At 49.1% G+C, this 25,974-nt stretch overlaps 1 protein-coding gene across 2 annotated transcripts in view; it reads left to right on the top strand.

Annotated features, from left to right (window-relative positions):
- Positions 1-25,974, top strand: part of NSF (N-ethylmaleimide sensitive factor, vesicle fusing ATPase) — an 88,166-nt gene that overhangs the window by 17,755 nt on the left and 44,437 nt on the right. For both annotated transcript variants that reach the window (XM_054649710.2, XM_054649711.2), the window contains exons 3-7: positions 6,982-7,081; positions 11,811-11,850; positions 16,931-17,097; positions 18,800-18,907; positions 20,083-20,158. In XM_054649710.2, the coding sequence (XP_054505685.1) occupies positions 6,982-7,081; positions 11,811-11,850; positions 16,931-17,097; positions 18,800-18,907; positions 20,083-20,158 (491 nt within the window). The remainder of the gene's footprint in view (positions 1-6,981; positions 7,082-11,810; positions 11,851-16,930; positions 17,098-18,799; positions 18,908-20,082; positions 20,159-25,974) is intronic.

The raw sequence follows: 25,974 nt of genomic DNA, 5'->3' as shown, positions 1-25,974 counted from the left end.
GCCATCCATGCTGCAGATCCCTGGGGCCATCCCTGGCTGCAGATCCTTGGCTGTAGATCCCTGGGGCCATCCCTGGCTGCAGATCCTTGGCTGTAGATCCCTGGATCCAGCCCTGCTGCAGCTCCCTGGGGCCATCCCTGCTGCAGCTCCCTGGGGCCATCCCTGCTGCAGATCCCTGGGGCCATCCCTGGCTGCAGATCCCTGGGGCAGCTCCTGGCTGTAGATCCCTGGCTGTAGATCCCTGGAGCCATCCTTGGCTGCAGATTCCTGGCTGTAGATCCATGGAGCCATCCCTGCTGCAGCTCCCTGGATCCAGCCCTGCTGCAGATCCCTGGGGCCATCCCTGGCTGCAGATCCTTGGCTGTAGATCCCTGGAGCCATCCATGCTGCAGATCCCTGGCTGCAGATCCCTGGGGCCATCCATGGCTGCAGATCCCTGGGGCAGCCCTGCTGCAGATCCCTGGCTGCAGCTCCCTGGATCCAGCCCTGCTGCAGCTCCCTGGGGCCATCCCTGGTTGTAGATCCCTGCTGCAGCTCCCTGGAGCCATCCATGCTGCAGATCCCTGGCTGCAGATCCCTGGCTGCAGATCCCCTGGAACCAGCTCTGCTGCAGATCCCCTGGAACCAGCCCTGCTGCAGATCCCTGGGTCCATCCCTGCTGCAGATCCCTGGGTCCATCCCTGGCTGCAGATCCCTGGATCCAGCCCTGCTGCAGATCCCTGGGTCCATCCCTGCTGCAGATCCCTGGATCCAGCCCTGCTGCAGATCCCTGGCTGCAGATCCCTGGGTCCATCCCTGGCTGTAGATCCCTGGGTCCATCCCTGCTGCAGATCTTCTGGATCCAGCCCTGCTGCAGATCTCCTGGAGCCAGCCCTGCTCTGCTGGCAGTGCCCCTGGCTCAGGTCCCTCACCATGTTGCCTTCCCAGGAGGGTTTTTGGTGGTACCTCCACAAGGGTTCTGCTCTGTTTGCAGCTGGGGGTGCAGAGCTGGAGTTTGCCCTTGGATCAAGGAGATGCTTTAACCCCAGGCTGCTGCTGATCATCTTCTCATGCTTCACTTCCTGCACCCCTGAGCTGGGCTGGGATGAGTCAGGGATGAGTTCACACCAGGCCATGCACACACAGTGTGTGCTGTGTAATGCTTGGGGAGAGGCAGCATCTTCAGCTCTGTGTCCTGCTTCTGCCTTGAGAGCAGTTTGGAGAGAAAACCAGTTCTGAGCACAGCCAGGCTGAGGGGACAGCAATCAGGGCAGGTTTTTGTTCCTGTTAAGAACTTTTTGTTCCCTTTCACATGGGAAGCCCATCCCTCCTAGGCCAGTTTAGTTTTCTGAGGAGCCCTTGCTGAATGTTTGCTGTGGGTTTCCAAACATGCCCTGCATGGGATGAGATCCCTGCTGGCACCTCCTCATGGATACCTGAGTCATCCCCTCCCTCACAGGAGCCCTGCTCGTGCTTTACACCAGAAAATCTGATGCACTCACAGGTTAATTCATGTCTGCTGCACTTTTCTTGGTTTGCTCAGCCTGGCCAGCAAACTTCCCAGCATTTTCCTGGGCCCAGTTTCCTGGAGCTCTTCCTAAGAGCTGGCAGCACATGGCTTGGATCTGACAGGATTTACACACAGAACAGAGCAGCAGTTCCTCCTGGGAGAGCTCTGGGAGCTGCCTGGCCCTGGTGATTTGTTGTTCCTTTTGTTTGTGAACAACCAGAAGCTCTTAATGAGTTTGAGATTTCCCCTCTGTGTCTCCATGAGCTCTCTGAGCTCCTTCCTGGTGAACACCACTGGAGGAAAATGCATTTAGTTGTTCTGCTGTTGCCTTATTTTGAGCATTTGTGGTACTTAGGTTGCTTACAGCTTGTTGGAAGCTCCCAGTTTGTGCTGCCATAGCTCCCAGTTTGTGCTGCCATAGCTCCCAGTTTGGGCTGCCATAGCTCCCAGTTTGGGCTGCCATAGCTCCCAGTTTGTGCTGCCATGGTTCCCAGTTTGTGCTGCCATAGCTCCCAGTTTGGGCTACCATGGCTCCCAGTTTAAACTGCCATAGCTCCCAGTTTGGGCTGCCATAGCTCCCAGTTTGTGCTGCCATGGCTCCCAGTTTAAACTGCCATAGCTCCCAGTTTGAGTTAGATTTCCTCTTGTCCCCAAGGGCCATATGCTCCTTCCTGTGGTGAGGCTGGAGCTGTTGTGCACACAGGATGCAGGCAGTGCAGATCCTCACCTGGCTGCTGCTGGATTGGCTGGGCATGTGCAAATGCAAGCACAGGGAGCACGTGTGCATGGAAACCAGGGGCTGCAGGGAGGGAGGAGGCCAGGAGTGAGCACCTTGGCTGCCAGCACAGCCCATCCTGCCCTTCCTCCCATGAAACCCCATGGAGATGGTGCCTTGTGTAGCCCAAGGGTGCTCACAGTGCCAGCAGATCTGGGAGGAAGATGAGGTGAGCCCTGATTCCAGCATCTCCCTGCTGCCAGAGCACACCAATCCCAGCCTCCTTTGGTGCTGCTTTCCCATGCCAGCCAGCTGTCTGCCTATCACATGATAAGAGCTAGCAGGCATAGTCTGAGGAAGCTCTAAGCAGCTTTTGAGTATTTTTGTTGCTGACAGCTTCAATTCTGAGTGTGACAGACAGACACATGCCATGGCTGCTGCTGTGTCTGCTCCTGACTGCTCTGCTTCTATAACTGTTGTGTGATGGAATCACTTAATCATTGAGGAGAAGATCACTGAGTCCCACTTGTGCCCAATGCCCACCTTGTCCTCAGCCCAGGGCACTGAGTGTTCATTGGACACCTGCAAACCTCCCTGAACAGCCCCTGCCATGAGCATTTGTGGTACTTAGGTTGCTTACAGCTTGTTGGAAGCTCCCAGTTTGTGCTGCCATGGCTCCCAGTTTGTGCTGCCATAGCTCCCAGTTTGGGCTGCCATAGCTCCCAGTTTGGGCTGCCATAGCTCCCAGTTTGTGCTGCCATAGCTCCCAGATTGTGCTGCCATGTCTCCCAGTTTGGGCTGCCATAGCTCCCAGTTTGTGCTGCCATGGCTCCCAGTTTGGGCTGCCATAGCTCCCAGATTGTGCTGCCATGTCTCCCAGTTTGGGCTGCCATAGCTCCCAGTTTGTGCTGCTATAGCTCCCAGTTTGTGCTGCCATAGCTCCCAGTTTGTGCTGCCATGTCTCCCAGTTTGTGCTGCCATGGCTCCCAGTTTGGGCTGCCATAGCTCCCAGTTTGTGCTGCCATGGCTCCCAGTTTGGGCTACCATGGCTCCCAGTTTGGGCTGCCATAGCTCCCAGTTTGTGCTGCCATAGCTCCCAGTTTGTGCTGCCATAGCTCCCAGTTTGTGCTGCCATAGCTCCCAGTTTGGGCTGCCATAGCTCCCAGTTTGGGCTGCTATGGCTCCCAGTTTGTGCTGCCATAGCTCCCAGTTTGGGCTGCCATAGCTCCCAGTTTGGGCTGCCATAGCTCCCAGTTTGTGCTGCCATAGCTCCCAGTTCTTGCTACCATAGCTCCCAGTTTGTGCTGCTATGGCTCCCAGTTTGGGCTGCTATGGCTCCCAGTTTGTGCTGCCATAGCTCCCAGTTTGGGCTGCCATAGCTCCCAGTTTGGGCTGCCATAGCTCCCAGTTTGTGCTGCCATAGCTCCCAGTTCTTGCTACCATAGCTCCCAGTTTGTGCTGCTATGGCTCCCAGTTTGGGCTGCTATGGCTCCCAGTTTGGGCTACCATGGCTCCCAGTTTGGGCTGCCATAGCTCCCAGTTTGTGCTGCCATAGCTCCCAGTTTGGGCTGCCATAGCTCCCAGTTTGGGCTGCCATAGCTCCCAGTTTGGGCTGCCATGGCTCCCAGTTTGTGCTGCCATAGCTCCCAGTTTGGGCTGCCATAGCTCCCAGTTTGTGCTGCCATGGCTCCCAGTTTGGGCTACCATGGCTCCCAGTTTGTGCTGCCATAGCTCCCAGTTTGGGCTGCCATAGCTCCCAGTTTGGGCTGCTATAGCTCCCAGTTTGGGCTGCCATAGCTCCCAGTTTGTGCTGCTATGGCTCCCAGTTTGGGCTGCCATGGCTCCCAGTTTGGGCTGCCATAGCTCCCAGTTTGTGCTGCTATGGCTCCCAGTTTGTGCTGCTATGGCTCCCAGTTTGTGCTGCTATGGCTCCCAGTTTGGGCTGCCATAGCTCCCAGTTTGTGCTGCTATGGCTCCCAGTTTGTGCTGCTATGGCTCCCAGTTTGTGCTGCTATGGCTCCCAGTTTGTGCTGCTATGGCTCTCAGTTTGTGCTGCCATAGCTCCCAGTTTGTGCTGCCATAGCTCCCAGTTTGTGCTGCCATAGCTCCCAGTTTGGGCTGCCATAGCTCCCAGTTTGTGCTGCCATGGCTCCCAGTTTGGGCTGCCATGGCTCCCAGTTTGGGCTGCCATAGCTCCCAGTTTGTGCTGCTATGGCTCCCAGTTTGGGCTGCTATGGCTCCCAGTTTGGGCTGCCATAGCTCCCAGTTTGGGCTGCTATGGCTCCCAGTTTGGGCTGCCATGGCTCCCAGTTTGTGCTGCCATAGCTCCCAGTTTGTGCTGCCATAGCTCCCAGTTTGTGCTGCCATAGCTCCCAGTTTGTGCTGCTATGGCTCCCAGTTTGGGCTGCCATAGCTCCCAGTTTGTGCTGCCATAGCTCCCAGTTTGGGCTGCCATAGCTCCCAGTTTGGGCTGCTATGGCTCCCAGTTTAAACTGCCATAGCTCCCAGTTTGGGCTGCCATAGCTCCCAGTTTGGGCTGCCATGGCTCCCAGTTTGGGCTGCCATAGCTCCCAGTTTGTGCTGCCATAGCTCCCAGTTCTTCCTGATGTTCAATCCAAGCCTCCCCTGGCACATCTTGAGGCCATTTCCTCTCATCCTGTCCCTGTTCCCTGGGAGCAGAGGCCAATCCCCCTCCCATCCTGGCTGTCCCCTCCTGTCAGGGAGTTGTGGACAGTGAGAAGGTCCAGGCTGAGCCCCCCCAGCTCCCTCAGCCACTCCTGGTGCTCCAGACCCTTCCCCATCTCCATTCCTTGGACAGTTCCAGCCCCTCAAGGCCTTCCTGGCAGTGAGGAGCCAGACCTGAGTCCTCGAGGTGTGGCCTCACCAGTGTTGCAGTAAGGTAAAAAAATTACAAAAAAAGGCCTCATAAAATCCAGCCAGCTCTCCTAAAATCAGTGGCTGGCCCTGTCAAGGTAGCACTTTGCAAATTCCCATGTGAAAGGAATCCTGGTGTGAGCAGTTCATTAGCATAACAATCTGTTCCTGGGTGAAAACCAGCTAGCACCTGTATAAACTGTTTATGTGCTGTTAGATAGAAAAATTCAAACTATCTCTTATTAAACAACTTTTCCTGCACGTACACCCCAGGGATTGAAGTGACCAATCCATACAGAATGACAGCTTGTTACTAAGCAAGAAAGTCATTAGCAAGGGAGCTCCTGACCAACTGGAGTCACCTATGAGGTGTGTCAAACTGGATAAAAATTGGATAAAATCCAATTATGTGAGTATTTAAAAAAGAGGGAGCTTTTCCCCCATGAGGAAAATGGAGTCTGATTTATTCTGACACTCCAGTGCCTGGCACAGGGGACAGACCTGGCCACTCTGTTTCTGGTACAGGCCAGGTGCCCTTGGCCTTTTTTGCCCACCTGGGCACACATCACTGTTCCCCTGCTGTCCATCAGCACCCACAGGGCACCTTTCCAGCACTGCTGCTGTTTTTCCAGGCACACAGATGAGTTCAAGATCAGCTGGTCACTTGTGCCAGCAGGAGCAGCCCCAGGGCCTGTGTGATTTTACTTTTTGTACAGAAATTCCTCCCATTTTTTTCTACTATCAAATTTTTAAACAACACACTCAGATCCCTGTATGGGCTTTGCATCTACTTCTTGTTGGCATCACTGCTGGGGATGGTGCTTGTAGGGGGGTAAAATATTGGTGCTCTGGTGTTAATGCTTGAGATGTGAAACCTGTGATGATTTTTAACTGTGGTGGTTGGGGTTGTGCTTTGGTTCTCTCTCATTTGTGCAGTGCAGTCCTGAAGTAAAGGGCTACTGGGGGGATGTGGTGGTGTTTGTGAGGTCCCCAGGATGAGGTGAGAGATGAGGATTTGACTCCATGTTCTCAGGAGGCTGAATTATATTATATTATATTATATTATATTATATTATATTATATTATATTATATTATATTATATTATATTATATTATATTATATTATGTCATATTATATTATGTCATATTATATTATGTCTATTATGTCATACTATGTCATACTATGTCATACTATGTCATATCATATTATATTATATTATATTGATATATTTAATATTATTTTATATTACATCTGATAGTATATATTATTTTATATATTCTATATTCCATTCTATTCTATTCTATTCTATTCTATTCTATTCTATTCTATTCTATTCTATTCTATTCTATTCTAAACTATACTAAAGAAAGAGAAGGATAAAGCCAGAAGGCTTAACAAGAATGAACAATAAAAACTCATGACTGACTCCTCAGAGTCTGACACAGCTGCTGGTGATTGGTCATTGAGTCTAAACAATTCACATAAACCAATCAAAGATGCACCTGTTGGTAAACAATGTCCAGACCACATTCCAGAGCAGCCAAACACAGGAGAAGTGAATCAGATAATTAATATTTACATTTTTCTCTGAGGATTCTCAGCTTCCCAGGAGAAGATCCTGGGCAAGGGGGTTTTTCCAGAAAATCTCACAGTGTCAGGATGTAAATATTGATTTTTGGTGCCAAGTCTTGCAGCTGGGCTTTGAGATCCCAGTGTACCAGTGAGGGTGGTGGGCTCTGTCACCCTGCTGTGTGTCTGAGTCAGGCTGTGCCTCCAGTGCTTTTGGTTTTTGTGTGTAGCCCCAGAGATAAGCTGGGTGTTCCTTTTGAGCTCCCACAGCCCTGTGAGCAATGCAGAACCCTTGTGGCACATACCAAAATAAAATCCTGATCTCTTTTCCAGGCATGTTGTGGTGAAGACCTCTCCCAACCACAAGTACATCTTCACTCTGAGAACCCACCCCTCTGTTGTCCCTGGCAGCATTGCCTTCAGCTTGCCCCAGGTATGGCATGGTTGGATTTATTGCTCTGTACACAATAAGCAAAATCTCTTTTTTAGGATCAGGATTGATGATAAGTTCTCTAATTGGAATAAATGTGTGTTGCAAATTTGATTTCTGCCAGCAAAAGTTCAAGGATACTCATACTGCAAGTGAAGTGACTGTGCTTATATTGCTTTGAGATATTTTTAGTGCATGGTGGGATAAAGATACTGGAAAATGTGTAATTTAACCTTTTAAAAATCCACCAGAAAGAAACTATTTGAAAAAGAAAAGCCTAAGCAATATCTTCCTTTCCTTGTGAATCTTTATTGTTCCCCATTTTCCCTTGACTTTAAAGGGTTTCTTTGCTGTGTTTTTCATTTTTAAGACCTGCTGGAAGTTTTATTGACCACATTCAGTCATTGTTAGTATTTTTAGATGAAAACTGCAATGAAATGCATTAAAAAAACCCCAAACCCCTTTGTCTCCTCTTTCTTAATTAAGTCATCATCAGATGTTAAAATGATGGTTAGAATAAATAATGAATATAATTAACTTCTAAATTGAAAGATGAAGCCACTCAGCTCACACTGAGTGTCATCCATGAACCTGCAGCAGTTGTGGTCTCTGATTCAGTATTTTCATCACTCTCTGCTCTGTGCTGCAAACACAGCAGATTTTTTTCCTCAGCACATCTTGGCACAAGCCCCCAGATGACATCTTGCCTTTGGATGTGCTCCTAGAAGTGGGTCTGTCCCAATGAATGAGTGGGGATTTTCTGTTCACCAGTGTCTGCCTGTGGTGTGTGATGCCCCAAGTGCCCAGCAGGAGATGTTGGTGCTCAGTGCCCTCAGGGCTGGGGTTGGTTTTTCAATGTTGTGGAGTTGTGGAGCCAAGGGCTGAGGCCTGGTGCTCCCCTTGGAGAAGGGGCTGTGCAGGGGCTGCTGCAGCCTCTGGGAGGTGATGCTTGGTGTTTGGGGCTATAGAGCTCTGGGGCTGGAAGGGGCCCTTAAAGGTTGTCTGAACAGGGGCATTTCCCACCAGGCCACTTTATCTACAGCCCTTGTCCAATATGACCCTGAATGTTCCCTGGAGCCTCTCTGGGCAAGGTTTTACCATTTTCACCCTGTCTCAATTCACCCTCTTTTAGTTTAAAGCCACTTCCCCTTTTTCTTTTGCTACAGTCCCTACTAAAAAGTCTGTTCCCTTAAAAAGATGCAAACCCACTTTAAGTATTGAAAGGCCACAATGAGATCCCCCAGAGGCTCCTCCAGGCTGAACAACCCCCATTCCCTCAGCCTGATTCCACAGCAGAGCTGTTTCAGCCCTCTGAGCCCTGGGGCATTCCTGATACTGGGTTTGAATTTTAGAATTCCCAGTATTTCCCAGAGCCCTGGCTAGTTGCAGTCAGTCTGACACCCTCTGAGTGTTTACTGCTCCTCCAGAACATCTTTGTTGTACACTCACTGATCACATGGAGTTCTTCACCACCTTTATTCTATGGTAATCTTGATTTTTGTCTCCTAACACTGAAAACTGTGACAAATTTTGTATCCTGAGAGCCTAAAACATGAATTGCTGTGCAGTGATGACAAACCTTTAGCAGAAACCAGCCGGGTGAGCATGGTGGGGGTTGAAGAAGAACAAAATCCACAGAGAAGATCCTGACAAATCTTTGCCCAGAGGGTGCTGGCACTGCCCAGGCTCCCCAGGGAATGGTCCCAGCCCTGAGGCTGCCAGAGCTGCAGGGGGGTTTGGACAAAGCTGCCAGGGATGCCCAGGGTGGGATTGTTGGGGTGTCTGGGCAGGGCAGGAGCTGCACTGGATGATCCTTGGGGGTCCCTTCCCACTCAGGAGATTCTGTGGATATTGGAGAGGCTGTAAAAGGGCAAATGTTCACTTTGTAAGCCAAGTTATTGTGCTCCTTCTCCCAGACAAAAAGGCAAATACAAATGACCACAAACTGCAGCTTTTCAAATGTGATCTCCCCAGAGCTGTTTGTAATGACACCTCCACGTGCCTGGTGCCTGTGTTGGTACCTGAGGGGTTGTGAACATGGCACAGCCCTGCTGAGGGCTGGGGACACACTGCAGCCAGTCTGTAACACAGCAGCACTGGGAAAACCACAGCTTTGCAGGCATCAAGCCAGAACTGCTGGAATTGGAAAGGTTTAGATGTTTTTGTGTCACATAATTGGTGAACCATTTCCCACTTCTGCAGTTCCATGCAGCACAAGGCTCTCTAAAGGAATTTCCAAGGCCCCTAAAGATTTGAGCAGTTTCATTTTTATTGGTTCAGGTAACATTGTACCTTGGAGCACATTAGAACAAGCTTTTCAAATGCTCATGGGGTGTGTAACAGCCATTCTTGTACCTGTGGATGCTCAGAACTTGGGCTTTGGTAGGAAATGAGCAGAAGGACAAAAAGCCCCATCCAGCACCACAACTTCTGCCTCCAGGATGGTGGGGAGACCAGCAACCTGAAAGGAGGTTGGACAGAACAACCTTCTGAGGTCACAAGAATTATTTGGAGAGATTATTGAATGTTTTTGATTTATTTCCTGTTAATTTGGGGGTCTTTGGGATATTCCATTCTGCTCCTTTTTTCTGCTGCTGAAGGTTCTCTGGGGGATCCTGCTCCTCTGGGTGAGGAGGCTGCCTTTGAGAGGGCAGGTGTTTGTTTGTTCTGAGGGCCAGGTGTCCTGCAGGCCAGGTGTTTGTTTGTTTGCTCTGCAGGACAGGTGTTTGTTTGTTCTGCAGCACAGGTGTTTGTTTGTTCTGAGGGTCAGGTGTTTGTTTGTTCTGCAGCACAGGTGTTTGTTTGTTCTGAGGGTCAGGTGTTTGTTTGTTCTGCAGGCCAGGTGTTTGTTTGTTCTGCAGGACAGGTGTTTGTTCTGCAGGCCAGGTGTTTGTTTGTTCTGCAGCACAGGTGTTTGTTTGTTCTGCAGGCCAGGTGTTTGTTTGTTCTGCAGCACAGGTGTTTGTTTGTTCTGCAGCACAGGTGTTTGTTTGTTCTGAGGGTCAGGTGTTTGTTCTGAGGGACAGGTGTTTGTTTGTTCTGAGGGTCAGGTGTTTGTTTGTTCTGCAGCACAGGTGTTTGTTCTGAGGGTCAGGTGTTTGTTCTGCAGCACAGGTGTTTGTTTGTTCTGCAGGACAGGTGTTTGTTTGTTCTGCAGGCCAGGTGTTTGTTTGTCCTGCAGGACAGGTGTTTGTTTGTTCTGCAGGACAGGTGTTTGTTTGTTTGCTCTGCAGGACAGGTGTTTGTTTGTCCTGCAGGACAGGTGTTTGTTTGTTCTGCAGCACAGGTGTTTGTTTGTTCTGAGGGCCAGGTGTTTGTTTGTTCTGAGGGCCAGGTGTTTGTTTGTTCTGCAGCACAGGTGTTTGTTTCTTCTGAGGGACAGGTGTTTGTTTGTTCTGCGGGACAGGTGTTTGTTTGTCCTGCAGGCCAGGTGTTTGTTTGTTCTGAGGGTCAGGTGTTTGTTTGTTCTGCAGCACAGGTGTTTGTTTGTTCTGCAGGACAGGTGTTTGTTTGTTCTGAGGGTCAGGTGTTTGTTCTGAGGGACAGGTGTTTGTTTGTTCTGAGGGTCAGGTGTTTGTTTGTTCTGCAGCACAGGTGTTTGTTTGTTCTGAGGGTCAGGTGTTTGTTCTGCAGGACAGGTGTTTGTTTGTTCTGCAGCACAGGTGTTTGTTTGTCCTGCAGGACAGGTGTTTGTTTGTTCTGCAGGCCAGGTGTTTGTTTGTTTGTCCTGCAGGACAGGTGTTTGTTTGTTCTGCAGGACAGGTGTTTGTTTGTTCTGAGGGCCAGGTGTTTGTTTGTTCTGCAGGCCAGGTGTTTGTTTGTCCTGCAGGACAGGTGTTTGTTCTGCAGGACAGGTGTTTGTTTGTTCTGCAGCACAGGTGTTTGTTTGTTTGTTCTGAGGGTCAGGTGTTTGTTTGTTTGTTCTGCAGCACAGGTGTTTGTTCTGCAGCACAGGTGTTTGTTTGTTCTGCAGCACAGGTGTTTGTTTGTTTGTTCTGAGGGTCAGGTGTTTGTTTGTTTGTTCTGCAGTCCAGGTGTTTGTTCTGCAGGACAGGTGTTTGTTTGTTCTGCAGGACAGGTGTTTGTTTGTTCTGCAGCACAGGTGTTTGTTTGTTCTGCAGCACAGGTGTTTGTTTGTTCTGCAGTCCAGGTGTTTGTTCTGCAGGACAGGTGTTTGTTTGTTCTGCAGCACAGGTGTTTGTTTGTTCTGCAGCACAGGTGTTTGTTTGTTTGTTCTGCAGCACAGGTGTTTGTTCTGCAGCACAGGTGTTTGTTTGTTCTGCAGGCCAGGTGTTTGTTTGTTCTGAGGGACAGGTGTTTGTTTGTTCTGAGGGTCAGGTGTTTGTTCTGCAGCACAGGTGTTTGTTTGTTCTGCAGGACAGGTGTTTGTTTGTCCTGCAGCACAGGTGTTTGTTTGTTCTGCAGCACAGGTGTTTGTTTGTTCTGCAGCACAGGTGTTTGTTCTGAGGGTCAGGTGTTTGTTCTGCAGGACAGGTGTTTGTTTGTTCTGCAGCACAGGTGTTTGTTTGTTCTGAGGGCCAGGTGTTTGTTTGTTCTGAGGGTCAGGTGTTTGTTCTGCAGCACAGGTGTTTGTTTTTTCTGCAGCACAGGTGTTTGTTTGTTCTGAGGGTCAGGTGTTTGTTCTGCAGCACAGGTGTTTGTTTGTCCTGCAGTCCAGGTGTTTGTTTGTCCTGCAGCACAGGTGTTCTGACCTTCTTCTCTTGTTTTTCAGAGAAAATGGGCCGGCCTTTCCATCGGGCAGGAGATTGATGGTGAGTCAGTCACAGTGACTGGGATGTGTTCCTAAAGCTGAATTCTTGTTTCCATCCTGAACTGGGAACTCACAGAGCTCCAGTCCTTCTCCAGGTGATGTGAGGACCTCCTTAGTGAAGGAGCTGCTCCTCCTCTCTGCAGCTTTTCTGCTTTTAATGTTCTCCAGACCTGGGCAGGCTGTTTTGGCAGTTTCTCCAGATACCTGCTGCTATGTCTTGCTGGCTCTGTGTGGAATGTCAGTGTCCACATGCAGATGTGAACATTGAACATGTCCTGGATAGCCTGTTCTGGTCTCTGGAGAGCACTCCCACTAACAGAGGACAGCTCTTGTCCTTGGGGAATTTCTTGGCACCAGCACTGGAATGGATGGGGATATTTTAGTTCCAGGAGCAGCAGTGTGCCCTGCAGTGCTGAGCTTTGGGAGCAGCACTGGTGTTTGCACCAGTAACTGACCAGAATATTCTGCAGCAAGGTGAGGGCTGAGGTGAATCTCTATTCCTATTTCAAGTCTTCACTGAGCCTTGCAAGCCTTGGTGAATGTTTGGAGGAGATTCCCTCTGCTTGGATCACTGTCAGCTGCAGGTGCAGCTGTTGACCCTGTCTGTAGCTGCTGGAATGCTGAGCAGACTCCTGGCAGAGTTGTTACAGGAGGATCTCTGTGTTCTTTGGTCCACATTTGTTCTTTGGACCATCAGGGGTCACCTCTGTGCTTGTGGAGAGGGCAGCTCCTGCTGTGCCTTGCTGGGATCCTGCTCTCTGCATGCTGTCCAAGGGGCTTTGCCTCTGGAGTAGCTACAGGGGGTCAGGGAATTCCCTCCTTTGGGACTGTGGGCAGAGCTGGTGGCTGCATCTTCTGTGAGGATGAGGAGGGCTGGGCCTGAGGAGTGCTGTGGCTCTGTGGCTTGGTTTGAAAAGCCAGGTGTGTGCTGAGGAAGGCAGGAGCCTCCTTTGAAATGGAAAATGCAAACCCCTCTCTCTGAATTATTATAAATTTGAAATTAAGGGGCTCTCAGGCAAAGATATGGGAATAGGAATAACAGTTCTTTACTAGGAAAATTAAAAATACAAATACAAACCAAACCAGTGCCAGAGTCAGCCCATGCCCTGTCCCCTGTGTGTCAGGGGGTGGCACAGCCCCATCCCATGGGGGCTCAGCCCTCCTGCAGTGCCAGCTGTGGTTCTGCTGGAGCAGGGATCCTGCACAAGGGGGGAGTTTTCCTCTGCAGCTCCAGGGCTGCTGGAGATGGGCCTGGGCTCCCTCTGGCCATGCAGGGCAGCAGAAGCTGCTCCTCTGGGAATGCACTGGGCAAAGGCTGCTGGGCTGTCCCAAAGCTCAGATTGGATCCAGGTAGGAATGTTCCAAACCTCAGATTGGATCCAGGTAGGAATGCTTGAAATCTCAGATTGTACCCAGGTAGGAATGCTTGGCTCCTCCCCTGGGCAATGCAGCATCTCCCCATGGGATGATGGAATTGGATCAGCCCTGCAGGGACACTCAGTGGCCATGGACAGAAGATAATTAATAATTAATGGTCCATGAACAAAGAGATCTCCTGGAGGGAGGATTGGCTGTGGCAGAGACAAAGAAAACTGCCCAATGAGCAGCAGATACCTGCCCCAGCTGTGACAGATGGTGATAGAATTCACATCCTCATTTCAGCCTCAGACACTGTGGGTGTGAGGTGCTCCTGGGGCAGCTCCCTCCTGGCTGTTTGTTTTCCCAGCTCCTGTGGTCTCTGCAGCTCCATGAGCATGGATCAATGCTCAGATGTGAAGTCTGATGTGTTTGTAGGGACAGCTGGAGGGTCCCTCTGCCTCTCTGGATGTCCCACAGAGCAGGATTTGAACCTGGGGGAGACCTTCCTGCTCCATACAGTGACCTGCAAGGAGCTTGGTCTCTTCTCCCTGGAGAAAAGGGACAGGATGGAAGGAAACAGTGTCAGGTTGTGCCAGAGGAGGTGTAGGTTGGATATTAGGGAGGATTTCTTAGGGAGAATGGGTTGTAAAGGCTTGGAGCAGGCTGCCCAGGGCAGTGGTGGGGTCACCATCCCTGGGAATGTTTGGAGAACTGTGGATGTGGCACTTGAGGACATTACTTAAAGGTGACCATGGTGCTGCTGCTGGGTTGATAGTTGATCCTGGAGGCCTTTTCCAACCTTGATGATTCTGTTAATCTGTGGGTTTTTTTTGCCTTCTACTCTTGTTTTAACTGAAGAAGAACCTATAACAGGGGAAAATTAATTCATAAATGAATTTGTCATGAATTCATTTGTTTCTCACCCTTGTTTGGCTGATCATGTGCCAACTCACTTACAATGCTTTTCAGTCCTCAGGTCTTTTGGGGAAAGAAGCACTGATGCTCTGTGTGATCAGCTCTCAGAGCAGTTTGTGGCTGTCCTTGTCCTGGGCTTTGCTGTAAACCTCCCAGCTACGTGGGAGCCTGTGTTAACAAAAATAATGCAGTGATTCTGTGCACAGTGACTAAATGTCATCTGACTCCGTGCTGGGTGGAAGGGATTTGTAAAAACATTTTGCAGGTAGGGAGAATGTTCACAAAGCCAGTGATTTCCCAGGGCTCCTGCTTTGTCCTGCTCCCCTGATAATGTGGAAGCTGTGCTTTAAATGTCAGTGTAAATGCAGCCCACAGCTCTGTGGAGCAGTGATGAGTCCTGCTGAGCCCCTGATGATGCAGTCAAGGTTTTCCAGGTGAGTGATTTTGCTGGTGGGAAGGCACAGTGCCCTGATGGATGTGTCTGTCCTGCCTTCTGTGCACTCCAGCTGCACCAGCTCCTGTGTTTGCAGCACAGATGCTCAGCTGGAGCCAGGGCAGGCTGTGCCTTCCCACCTCAGGGAGGTTCCTGGGGCCTTCCCAGAGCCAGGAGGTTCCTGCTGCATTCTCTGCTGCCTTCCCAGCCTCTCTCTGGGCCATTCCAGGCTCTTGGAGCTGGTGCTGTGCTCTGCTGGGTTTGCTGCATCCCCTCAGCACTCAGTCCTGGCTGTAAGGGCTGCTGACACCTCAAGCCTGTGATATGACCAAATCCAGGGACTGATATTCCAGAAACTTTTATTTGACAAAGCCAGGAGGTTCAGCAAGGAAAAGGAAACTGCTCAGAGGTGATCTGTAAGGTGAGAGGAGCTCCTGGTGTTTGCTTGCAGGACCAAAGGGATCACCCTGCTGCTTCTGGAAGAACTCAGTGCAGTAGATCAACTGTGGTGTTTCCATCTTTATCCCTGTTTGCTGAAGGTCTGTCTGTGGCAGCTCCTTCCAGGGAGGATGTTTGGGGTGTGTGCTGTGTGTTCTGGTCACACCTTCAGCAGAGTCAGGCTCTCCTTGTTCCCTTTATGTGAACAATCCTGGGGCTTGTGTTGCCATCAGCCTCAGCATCTGCAGGTTTGTTCTGGAGCCATTCTGCTGCCAGGGGCTGGACAGGAAATCCCAGATGGAGTGAAGAGCCTTTCCCACATTCCCCTCCTCCTACTTCATCCTTGCTGCTCTTTGCTCTCCAGATTCAAAGCAAACCTTTAATGTTCCTCACTCTTCTGGAGAATCTTTCTGCATTGCTGGGCCTGCCTGTCTGTTTGTCCTGCCCTTGGGGCACCATGCTGGGCAGGCCCTGGAGCTGTGGGTTGTTCTGCTCTTTCCTTTCCATCCTCTTCATCCTCATCATCCTCTTTCCACCCTGAGAGGTCTCTTGTTTCCCACGTTCTGTGCCTGTGGGATCAGGGTGGCAGTGGCATTGCAGTGCCTTCCCTGCCCCTTGGCTTTCTGTTCAGGGGGTTCTGCATCACTGAAAGGAGCCTGGAAATGCCAGCATGGGCCCAAGGGCACCTCTGGGGTAGTGTCGGCTCCGTCTGTCTGTCTGTCTGTCTGTCTGTCTGTCTCTGCCCCGACACGGGCAGGGTGGTTCTTGGGTGGACGCGTTTCAAAGGACGAGTCTGGACTCTTCAGCTTTTCCATCTTCAGATTGTTTATTGTTTCTTATTTACAAAATTTCCTGTCTGCCCAGCAGAGCTCTGATCTGCAAGGCAACCAAGGGCACTCTGCCCACCCACGGGGCAGTCATGTCTTTTTATACTAAAATCTACCTACATGATATTTACCTTTATTTTCCAATACTTTTCACCCATGTTGGCAAGTGCACCTTCACCATAAACCAATCCCCAAGTGCCAACATCACCACAGGAGATGGAGGACAAGAAGAAGAAAGAAGAAGGACAAGACACGCCCTGATCCCTCCATCTTGTCTCCATAACCCCCCTGTACCAAAAACCTTGAAGTTTATATTTCACCCTATAAATGTGTCCCTTTTACACCCTTCACTCTAAAGTGATTCTCATGTCCTCAAACTGCTGTCACTTCTGTGGATGGATCAAAATCAAGCCACCAAACACTCCTGGCAACATTCCAGGATTTCTGAGACCCCCAAGGGTTCTCCTGGCATCTCTGGACATCGGGAGCGATGTGCTGAGATCCCACAGGGTAGGGGCTGTTTCCTCAGTGTCAGGTGTGGGCTTTGTGTTGGGCTGACAGATTGCATTGCTGCATTTAAATGTGCAGTAATTCACTTTCTGCTGCCTCATCTGGAGAACAACTCAGCAATCTTGTCACAGAAACCCAGTGATGGCCTCTTGTCACTGCTTTTGGGCAAGGTAATCCTTAAGGCTGCTTTTGGGCTTCCTGGAGATGTGTCCAAACCCTTGGGTGGAGATGCAGCCATGTGGGACCATAGCACATCTGGATTTGCTTTCATTGTCCTCATCCCCCAAAGTCCATGTGGTGTTTGAGCTGTTTTAAAAGTTTATTAAGAGTTTTTAGAGCAATGCAGGCATTTTCAGTGAAAAATGGGACTTTTCAGTGAAAATTTTACTGTATTTTTGACCTGTTAGTTCAACATGGGTTCAGAGAAATAAGGGTCTTTAGCAGAAATAATATATTCAGTTTTAAAAAGTGAAATTCTCAAGGGAAGGGTGTGTATTGCCAAACTTAAGGTTATTGCCAAACTTACTGCCATATTTAAGGTCCCCCCAGTTTAATACGCTGGGGGGACCTTACATATGCTGTTTCTTGGGTTTTTTCAGTTTCCTTATACACTTTTGACAAGACCAAGCAGTGCATTGGCACCATGACCATCGAGATTGACTTCCTGCAGAAGAAGAACATTGACTCCAACCCCTATGACACAGACAAGATGGCTGCAGAGTTCATCCAGCAGTTCAACAGCCAGGCCTTCTCTGTGGGCCAGCAGGTGAGCTGTGCTCTGGGGCTTTGAGGGGCCAGCTGAGGGTGCCAAGAGCTCTGCAAAGGCTGGGTGAGGGGCAGGATTTGTTTGTTGTGTGAAGTGATGCCTCAGGTTTTAGTTTTTTGTATTTTTCAGGTTCTGTGCTGCTTTAGTGGGTGGGTTTGGGTTTCACATGAAGGGATGGTGAGCTCTGTGCACAGAGCAGGGAGACAAAACAATTCCTGCTCCAGCTGGGCACCAAGGACAAATGATCCAAATCTCAGCCCAAGAGCACAAACACTGTGGGCTGGAGAGAGAAAAACAAGAAGGATGGGACTTGATGATTTAAATCTGTCTGGACAATTAACTGCAATATGAAAATGGACCAAAACTTATAAAAGTGAGAGATCTCATGGCCAGTGGGGCATTTTGTGACCGTTTTTGGTTTTGGGGTGCAGCCCTGGCTGGGCCCTTGTGCTGCCCAAGCTGGATCCATTGAGGCCTCCTAATAAATCCCTGCTTTATTCTTCAGCTCTGTCCAGTCTCTGCTTTAGTTCAGCCTTCCCAAGGCAGCCAAAGGATGTCTTTATGAACAGTAAAACCATTGTGGCTTTCACTGAGAGCATGGGCAGAGGGGTTTAGAATCTGCCCTATCCTAAATCTGTGAGGAGAATCCCAGGGCTTGGGAGAGTTTGGGTCTCTCTGTGTTGTGGCCTGGTTGGATGTGAGCATGGCAACTCCTGGAATATTTTGGGAAGTCACTTTTGCCTCCTTCTGTATAAGATCAAGACAAACACCAGGTTTAATTCATTCTCAGGGGCACCTCCTAAGTGCAGTGTATTTTATTGTTCTGGAAGTGTCCCAGGCCAGGCTGGACAGGGCTTGGAGCAGCCTGGGACAGTGGAAGGTGTCCCTGCCATGGCAGGGGTGGCACTGGATGAGCTTTAGGATCCTTTCCAGCCTGAACTATTTTGGGATTCCATGATTTATTGCTGCTCTAGGGACTTCAGCAGCAAAACAGAGATGAAATATTTTCCTTGGGGAGTTTGGGAAGCTGATGTCCCTGTAATTGAGCCTGCAGGGGTCTGCAGCAGATGAACTTCAGCCCTGTGTGACTGCCTCTGCTTTGCCTTGCTCTCTAAACAGGTCAGGGTTGGTCTCTCACAGCATTTACACCTTGCAGGCTCTGAATCTTAAGGCAGTTGGAAATAGAAACTCAAGGAAAGGGAGGCAAGGCTGCAGACCCAGCCTGGTTTTCTGTAGGATGGACCCTACTTCTCATCACATTCATTCTGTCTCTCATTAGCACTGTTCCTGGAGTGTCCTTGTCAAGCTGAAATGCCAAAGATCTGAGAGTTTTGAGCTAAATTGTTCTCCATGACTAGCACCAATTATTGAAGTGAGGGGGAAATGTCATCAGATGATACAGAACACTGAGCTGGGGAGAAGGGGAGGAGGGAATAGGTGATTTTCTTGGAAGGAGGATTTTTCTTTGAGTTTCTCTAGCTGACTTTGTGTTCTGCAACTTTAGTTCTGTTACTCTGATATTGGGGCAGGGAAAGCACATGGTGAGCACTCCAGACTGAGAGTTTTACAGGGATTCCTTCCAGGGGAGCTGCTGGGTGCTTAACTCAGTCTTCAGGCCTCTCTCCCTTCAAATCTTACTAGGCTTGTCAAAATCCTTTTCAACTTTTTTTTTTTTAATGAGATCTGTTTTCCCTTTCCACAGCTGGTGTTCAGCTTTAATGACAAGCTGTTTGGGCTCTTGGTGAAGGACATGGAAGCCATGGACCCCAGCATTCTCAAAGGGGAGTCTGGAACAAGCAAAAAGCAGAAGGTGGGCACCCAGGAACTCCTGTGCATTCCTTGGGGACTGCAGAGCTGCAAGTCCTACCAGATAATGTCACCAAGGGCAGTTTGGGTGACCTGCCTTTGGAGGAGTCACAAATCTGCTTCATCTGTGTGTCAGGGGACAAGGAGCCTTGTTTGCAGTTCAGTGCAGTATTAAATATTAGACCCCAAATGTTTTGGGTGTGTCCTGCCTGGCTCCATCTGGCCTCACTGCTGGACCAAAGGCTGCAGCTGTGGTGTTTTCACCCCAGAGATGCCTTTGGCTGGCTGGGTGCTGCAGCTGGGCACTCAGAGCAAGTCCAGGCAAAATAGGAACTCAGTTTACCTTTGGTGGAAAAGGTTCAGACAGCAGTGAAGAGAAAAGGAGCGGGTTCTGCCGTGGAGCTTAGATCCAGAGTTTATTGTAGCATGGTAGATTTCTGAATGTGGTAACAGCTCCAGCCAGACAGACAGACAGACAGACAGAACCCTGACCCCATGGTCTCGTGTCCTTTTAAGCCCTGGGGACAGGGAGAGGGGAGGGACAGGTGAGGGCCAACCAGGTGTGAGCAGGGGAAGGCTCAGGGGATGTGGACGCCAGGACAAACCAATGAGCCCAGGCCTGGGGGGCAGCTGCCAATCACACCACGCCTTGCTGGAAGGTGAGGAATAATGCACAGCTGCCAGGCAGGAGGGCACAGGGGAGGGGGAAAGGTTGGCACACCTGAGGGGGATGGGAAAGGTGAGACAGGAAATGGTGACACACTGCAACAGTGCAGCCTCCACTAAACTGCAGAGCTGGGGAGGATACAGGAATTTTGGTCTTTAAGTACTAATTCATGGAAACTCTCTTGAGTTTTTTTGTCTTCCAGATATGTCCAGTTTTCATTTTTCCTTCTCTAGAAAGGACAGGATTTTATTTTCTCCTTTCCTTGCTGAAATAAAATAGTTGGGTTTGAACTAAACCAGGAACTTCTAAAAGCCAGGATGTTGTACCTGGTGAGCTTCCCCATTCAGTGGTGTTTGTTTTAGAGGTGGGGTTGGTATTTTTCATTCTTCCCAGGCACTGGAGCTTTTGCTGCTTTTTCCTGCCTTCTGAGATGTTCTTGGAGATACCTGGAGCAATCTGAAGCTGAGTTCAATGGTAATTAATATAATTATTTCTTTCCCTTCCTTTTGCAGATTGAAGTTGGCTTGGTTCTTGGAAACAGCCAAGTTGCCTTTGAGAAAGCTGAGAACTCCTCTCTCAATCTCATTGGTGAGTTCCTGCACCCACAGAGAAATAATGCTTGAGATCTGCTGCTGTTCAGGCCCAGGAGACTTCATTGCCTCCAGGTTGTTGTTTGTCTTCACTCCTAGGCTGAGATTAGCAAGGCCAAATGGATTAGTAGATCCTGAGACAGCAGCTGTTTGAAATATTTTATTTTATTTTAATATTTTAATTAAGATTTTAATATTTATTTCATCAGAGAATGATGTTTTCAGTGACAGTAACAAGCCAACAGCTCTCCCATTAAATTTAATTAAAGGAGAAGGGATTGGGAAATAAAGAGCTTTTTAAATGTGTGGTCAAAATTTGACAGTCCTGCTCTTTGGAAGGAGCTGCAGGACAGCACTGGGGGTTGTGTGGAACTGCTTCCAGGAGTTTGTTTAAATCAGTTCCCAGGTGTGTGAGCAGTTTCTAAACCTCAACCAAACAAATCCCGGTGTACAATATCACACTTGGCCATCAGAGAAATTGGGGAATAATTGCTGTGTCCTCCCCACATTCCTTTAGAAAGAAACTGCTGCAGGGGTTGGGCTGCTGCTCTGCCTTTGGCTGTCCAGTGGTATGAGGTGGGTGACTCTTTCCAGGCTTCAGCTGCAGATCCCTCCCTGCCTGTGATTCAAGGCCAAACACACACTTCTATTCTTATTCTAGTTTAATTTTTTCTTGTTTTTCTTCCCTGTTTTGTTCCTTCCTCCCAGAATCCACGAGCTAGGGCCACTCCTCCTTTTGCTGCTGCTGTTGCACAGATCAGGAGTGGTGGGTGCAGGCAGCTGGGAGGGGGCTCAGGGAGCCATGAGGTTTATTTTTGCTGCAGAGCACAGCTCTGCTTGGCTGGGAGTACAGGAATAAACCCTCTGAGGGGAGCAGCCACTGAGGAAAGGAGCATTCAGCTCCTCCAGCACTGCAGGAGCTTGTGGCAGGGGCTGAGGTTGGATGCTGCCCTAAAGGGCCACATTTGGGGCCACATTTGGGGCCAGGACTTTGTGTCCTGCAGCTGCTTTCTGTGCCACAGTCAGTGCAGGCAGTGGAGGGTGTGAGGCTGTTGTGTAACCACACCTTGCACCTCAGCAGAGTTTTGGTCTGAGCACTCAGCCTGTGCTGAAACCCTAAATTTTTGTATTTGTGGGACCCTCATGGCAGGAAGGGATGATGAATGTGACTCCATGTTCTCAGAAGGCTCATTTGTTATTTTGTGATACTATATTATATTAAAGAATACTAAACTAAACTATACTATACTAAAGAATACAGAAAGGATACAGACAGAATGCTAAAAAGATAATAATGAAAATTTGTGACTCTTTCCAGAGTCCTGACACAGCTTGGCCAATGAGTCAAAACAACTCACAGCAGAATCCAATTTAAAAATCACCTGTGGGTAAACAATCTCCAAACACATTCCAGATGAGCACAACACAGGAGAAGCAAATGAGAGAATTATTGTTTTCATTTTTCTCTGAGGCTTCTCAGCTACCCAGGAGAAACTTCCTGGGCAAAGGGATTTTCCAGAAGATGTGAATGTGACACTAACACAGCTCTGTAGGCTGATGGCTGTAATTAAGCATCCTAACAAGGGTACAGCTGTTAGGAGCACCAAATGGAACTTGCAGGGGCAGGGCAGTGAGTTCCCACCTGTGACTGTGGGATCCCAGCCATTCAGGTTTCACCCTGTTCACTGAGGGTTATTTCAGCAGGGGATTGTACCTGGTTAATATTCAGAGCCATAAAATGCCCTGGCATCTCCCCCTTGGCACGTGTGGGAGAGCTGCTGCATTGGGAATAGGGACCCTTCCCCAGGATTCTGTTTCATTGTCTTCAGACAAGACAAAAGAGCTTCTTGTGCCTCAATTTACTTCTGTCAAATTGGTACTTCATTTAGTCTCCTCATTGATCTGAGGCAGAGCTGCTTAATGTGCTCTGTTGGTCTCTGGGGAATTGTAAAGTTCTGAATAATTAAATTGTGAGAGAGGAGATGAAAGTGAAGTGAGTGTCACTGAGCTCTGTAAAGGGCCTGCACTATTTCAATAGAGAAGAATTGTAGTAATTTTTTAAAAAGGCAATTCTGTTTGTTCTGTTTAGCATAAAATCGTGTTATGAAACCACTGGAAGAGCTTTCAATCCAATCTGCAAGAATTTTACTGTGCTGAGGTGCAGCCAGAAGGGGGGAGTGTAGGCCAAGCTCTGTGGGAGCAGGAACAGCCCTGGCTGAGGGCTCTGACCTAAAAGCTGGAGTGCAGCACTGGGATAATAAACACAGGGGAATTGTGGCTCTCCCTGCAGGGCTGTAGGTGCTCTGTGTCCCAAGTGCTGTCCCTGGCATCTGACCCACAGGCACGTTCCTGTTGGTTTGTTTTGCTGCCCTTGGAGTTGAAATATTGATTCCAGATGTGTTGAGACCAGGATTAAAGAGTCTGGGTTGAGCTCACACAGAGCTGCTGTTTGCTGTACTTCCTGGACTCTTGCTGCTCATTCATTATCTGGCTGAACTTGAAATAGCTCTTAAAGAGCTTGTGGAACAGAGCAGCAAAATGCACACTGGTTGTTTGCTAGGATTGGATATTGGGAATTAGGAATTTTCCCCTGGGAGGGTGGGCAGGCCCTGGCACAGGGTGCCCAGAGCAGCTGTGGGTGTCCCTGCATCCCTGGCAGTGCCCAAGGCCAGGCTGGATGGGGCTTGGAGCCACCTGGGACAGTGGAAAATGTCTCTGCCCGTGGCAGGGGGTGGCACTGGGTGACCTTTAAGGTCCCTTCCAACCCAAAGCCACCTGTGACTCTGTGATCTCTGTGATTCTGGGATGTTCTAGGGTGGGAATGGCCCCCATTGGGAAAACCATTAAGAGCCAACCCTTAAACCCTGTGCAAGTCTGAGGAAACATCCCTTAATTTCTGCAGTAATTAAGGATAATTGGCAGTTCTTTGCTTTTTCTCTGGGTTGTCAGATCTCTGTGTGTTTCCCTGGTAGCTGAGGGTGCTGAAAGCCATGTGCAAGGTTGATCTGACTGATAAAAATGTCAGTGCCTCAATAAACCTAAGGTCAGGCTACACAGGCTTTGCCAGCATCCTTCCAGGAGCATCTGGGCCTGTTTTCTGCTCCCTGAACACTCTGGGTACTGCCCAGCTCCTGTGCAGGGAGGTGGGGAGCTCTGTGCTGCCAGTGGCTGAGCAGCAGCAGGGAAAGGAGGTGGTTAAAGGGCTGCAGGCAGACTCAGGGTCTGCAGTGCCTCTGGAAGAGGTTGTGGAGCAGACAATGAGCTGGGAAGGTCTGCCAGGACTGGCCTTGGTTCTTCTGAGGTGTAAGGGAATTGTTCTGTGTGACTCTGCTGGAAGTTGCTCCAGGGTCTGGGGACTGAGTGGTGAGTGTGCTGCTCCTTCCCAAGGGATTCTGGAGAAGGTTTGGAGAGTGCAGATCTTAGAACCTGAGATCTGTACAGAAAAAATCAAAAGAAACTGTAATACAGCATTAAATGAGAGGAAAAGGGTGATACACTGGGAAGGGCAGTAGTTAAGGATAATTGGCAGTTCTTTGCTTTTTCTCTGGGTTGTCAGATCTCTGTGTGTTTCCCTGGTAGCTGAGGGTGCTGAAAGCCATGTGCAAGGTTGATCTGACTGATATAAATGTCAGTGCTTGTTTATAGGCTTGATTAAACCTAAGGTGGGACTACATGGGTGTGCCAGCATCCTTCCAGGAGCATCTGGGCCTGTTTTCTGCTCCCTGAACACTCTGGATACTCCCCAGCTCCTGTGCAGAGGGGTGAGGAGCTCTGTGGTGCCTGTGGCTGAGCAGCAGCAGGGAAAGGAGGTGGTTAAAGGGCTGCAGGCAGACTCAGGGTCTGCAGTGCCTCTGGAAGAGGTTGTGGAGCAGACAATGAGCTGGGAGGGTCTGCCAGGACTGGCCTTGGTTCTTCTGAGGTGTAAGGGAATTGTTCTGTGTGACTCTGCTGGAAGTTGCTCCAGGGTCTGGGGACTGAGTGGTGAGTGTGCTGCTCCTTCCCAAGGGATTCTGGAGAAGGTTTGGAGAGGTGCAGATCTTAGAACCTGAGATGTGTACAGAAAAAATCAACAGAAACTGTAATAAAGCACTAAATGAGAGGAAAAGGGTGATACACTGGGAAGGGCCAGCCTGTCTGGTCTAAGGGCAGTCCTGCCTCATGATCCTACAGCAGTCAGAGAGCTCTGGCAGCAGGGCTGACATGGGCTGGTTGTCAAAGCTCCTCCAGCAAAGTTCTTTGTCAAAGTTCCTTAAGAAAGAATCAAAACAGAGATCTGTGAGAGAGAAGGTCCTTGCATGAGTCAGTGAGGGATGAAAGGGAAGGAGGAAATAGCTGATGTCAGTGGAGTTCAGTGGGAATCTCTTTGCTGCTCATTGTAATTATTGAATAAGCTGGAAAAGGCTGGAGCAGTGAGGTGCCCAGGCTGGCTCTGAGCTCAGGGACTGAGGCAGGAAATGGCAGGGGAGATTGAGGACAGAGAACTGTAAATGATGTGTGGGAGGAGGAGCTCTCCTGACCTGGGTAAAACTGGTGGCTGTAGAGGGCCCAGATCCCAGGCAGGATTATTGTAATTGCAGGGAGGAATGATGAATGTGACTCCATGTTCTCAGACGGCTCATTTATCACTTTATGATACTATATTATATCAAAGAATGCTATACTAAACTATACTAAAGAATAGAGAAAGGATACTTACAGAATGCTAAAAAGATAATAATGAAAACTTGTGACTCTCTCCAGTGTCCCAACACAGCTTGGCCTGATTGGCCATTGAATCAAAACAATGATTCAATCATTAACAATGTAACAATCATTACTTTATGATACTATATTATATCAAAGAATCCTAGACTATACTATACTAAAGAATACAGAAAGGATACTTACAGAATGCTAAATAAATAATAATGAAAACTTGTGACTCTTTCCAGTGTCCTGACACAGCTTGGCCCCAATTGGCCAAAGAGTCAAAACAATTCACACCAGAAACCAATGAAACAATCACCTGTGGGTAAAGAATCTCTAAACACATTCCACATGTGAGCACAACACAGGAGAAGCAAATGAGATAAGATTGTTTTCATTTTTAAACACATTCCACATGTGAGCACAACACAGGAGAAGCAAATGAGATAAGAATTGTTTTCATTTTTTAAACACATTCCACATGAGCAAAACACAGGAGAAGCAAATGAGATAAGAATTGTTTTCATTTTTAAACACATTCCACATGGGCAAAACACAGGAGAAGCAAATGAGATAAGAATTGCTTTCATTTTTCTCTGAGGCTTCTCAGCTTCCCAGGAGCAAAATCCTGGGAGAAGGGATTTTTCCAGAGAATGTGAATGTGACAGCAGGATCAAGGGAATGAATGCTGCACCCATCTTGCAGTGTGTTCCTGTTATTAGGAGCTGTTAAATGTGGCTGCTAACAATGATCACATATTGTTCTGGAGGGATAGGAACAAAGCAGAGCATCCATCATTCTGTCCCTGTACTGAAGGTACAACCAAACTGCAGCACCTGCAGGTCCATTTGCCTGTCAGAGGCTGTGGGAGGATGAGAGAAGAGGAACAAGGGTTCCAGTGTGGAGCTGCTGCTGCACAGGGAAGAACAGCTGGGACTGGGAAAGGCAGGAATGAGGAGGATGCAGGACACACCTGCACCATCCCAGGTGGCCTGGAACAGGGTCACACTGGTTCTGGCAGCAGCCACATGGGCTGGGTGCTGAGGTTATGTAGGTCCAGGGTGAGTCTGTGGCAGAGAAATCTCCTGTGGATTCTTCAATACATAGGAACAACACCTGGCTGGAGAA

Source organism: Agelaius phoeniceus, chromosome 26 (assembly GCF_051311805.1).
Source record: "Agelaius phoeniceus isolate bAgePho1 chromosome 26, bAgePho1.hap1, whole genome shotgun sequence".
Classification (NCBI taxonomy): domain Eukaryota; kingdom Metazoa; phylum Chordata; class Aves; order Passeriformes; family Icteridae; genus Agelaius; species Agelaius phoeniceus.
This window is presented reverse-complemented; position numbering and strand designations above follow the sequence as displayed.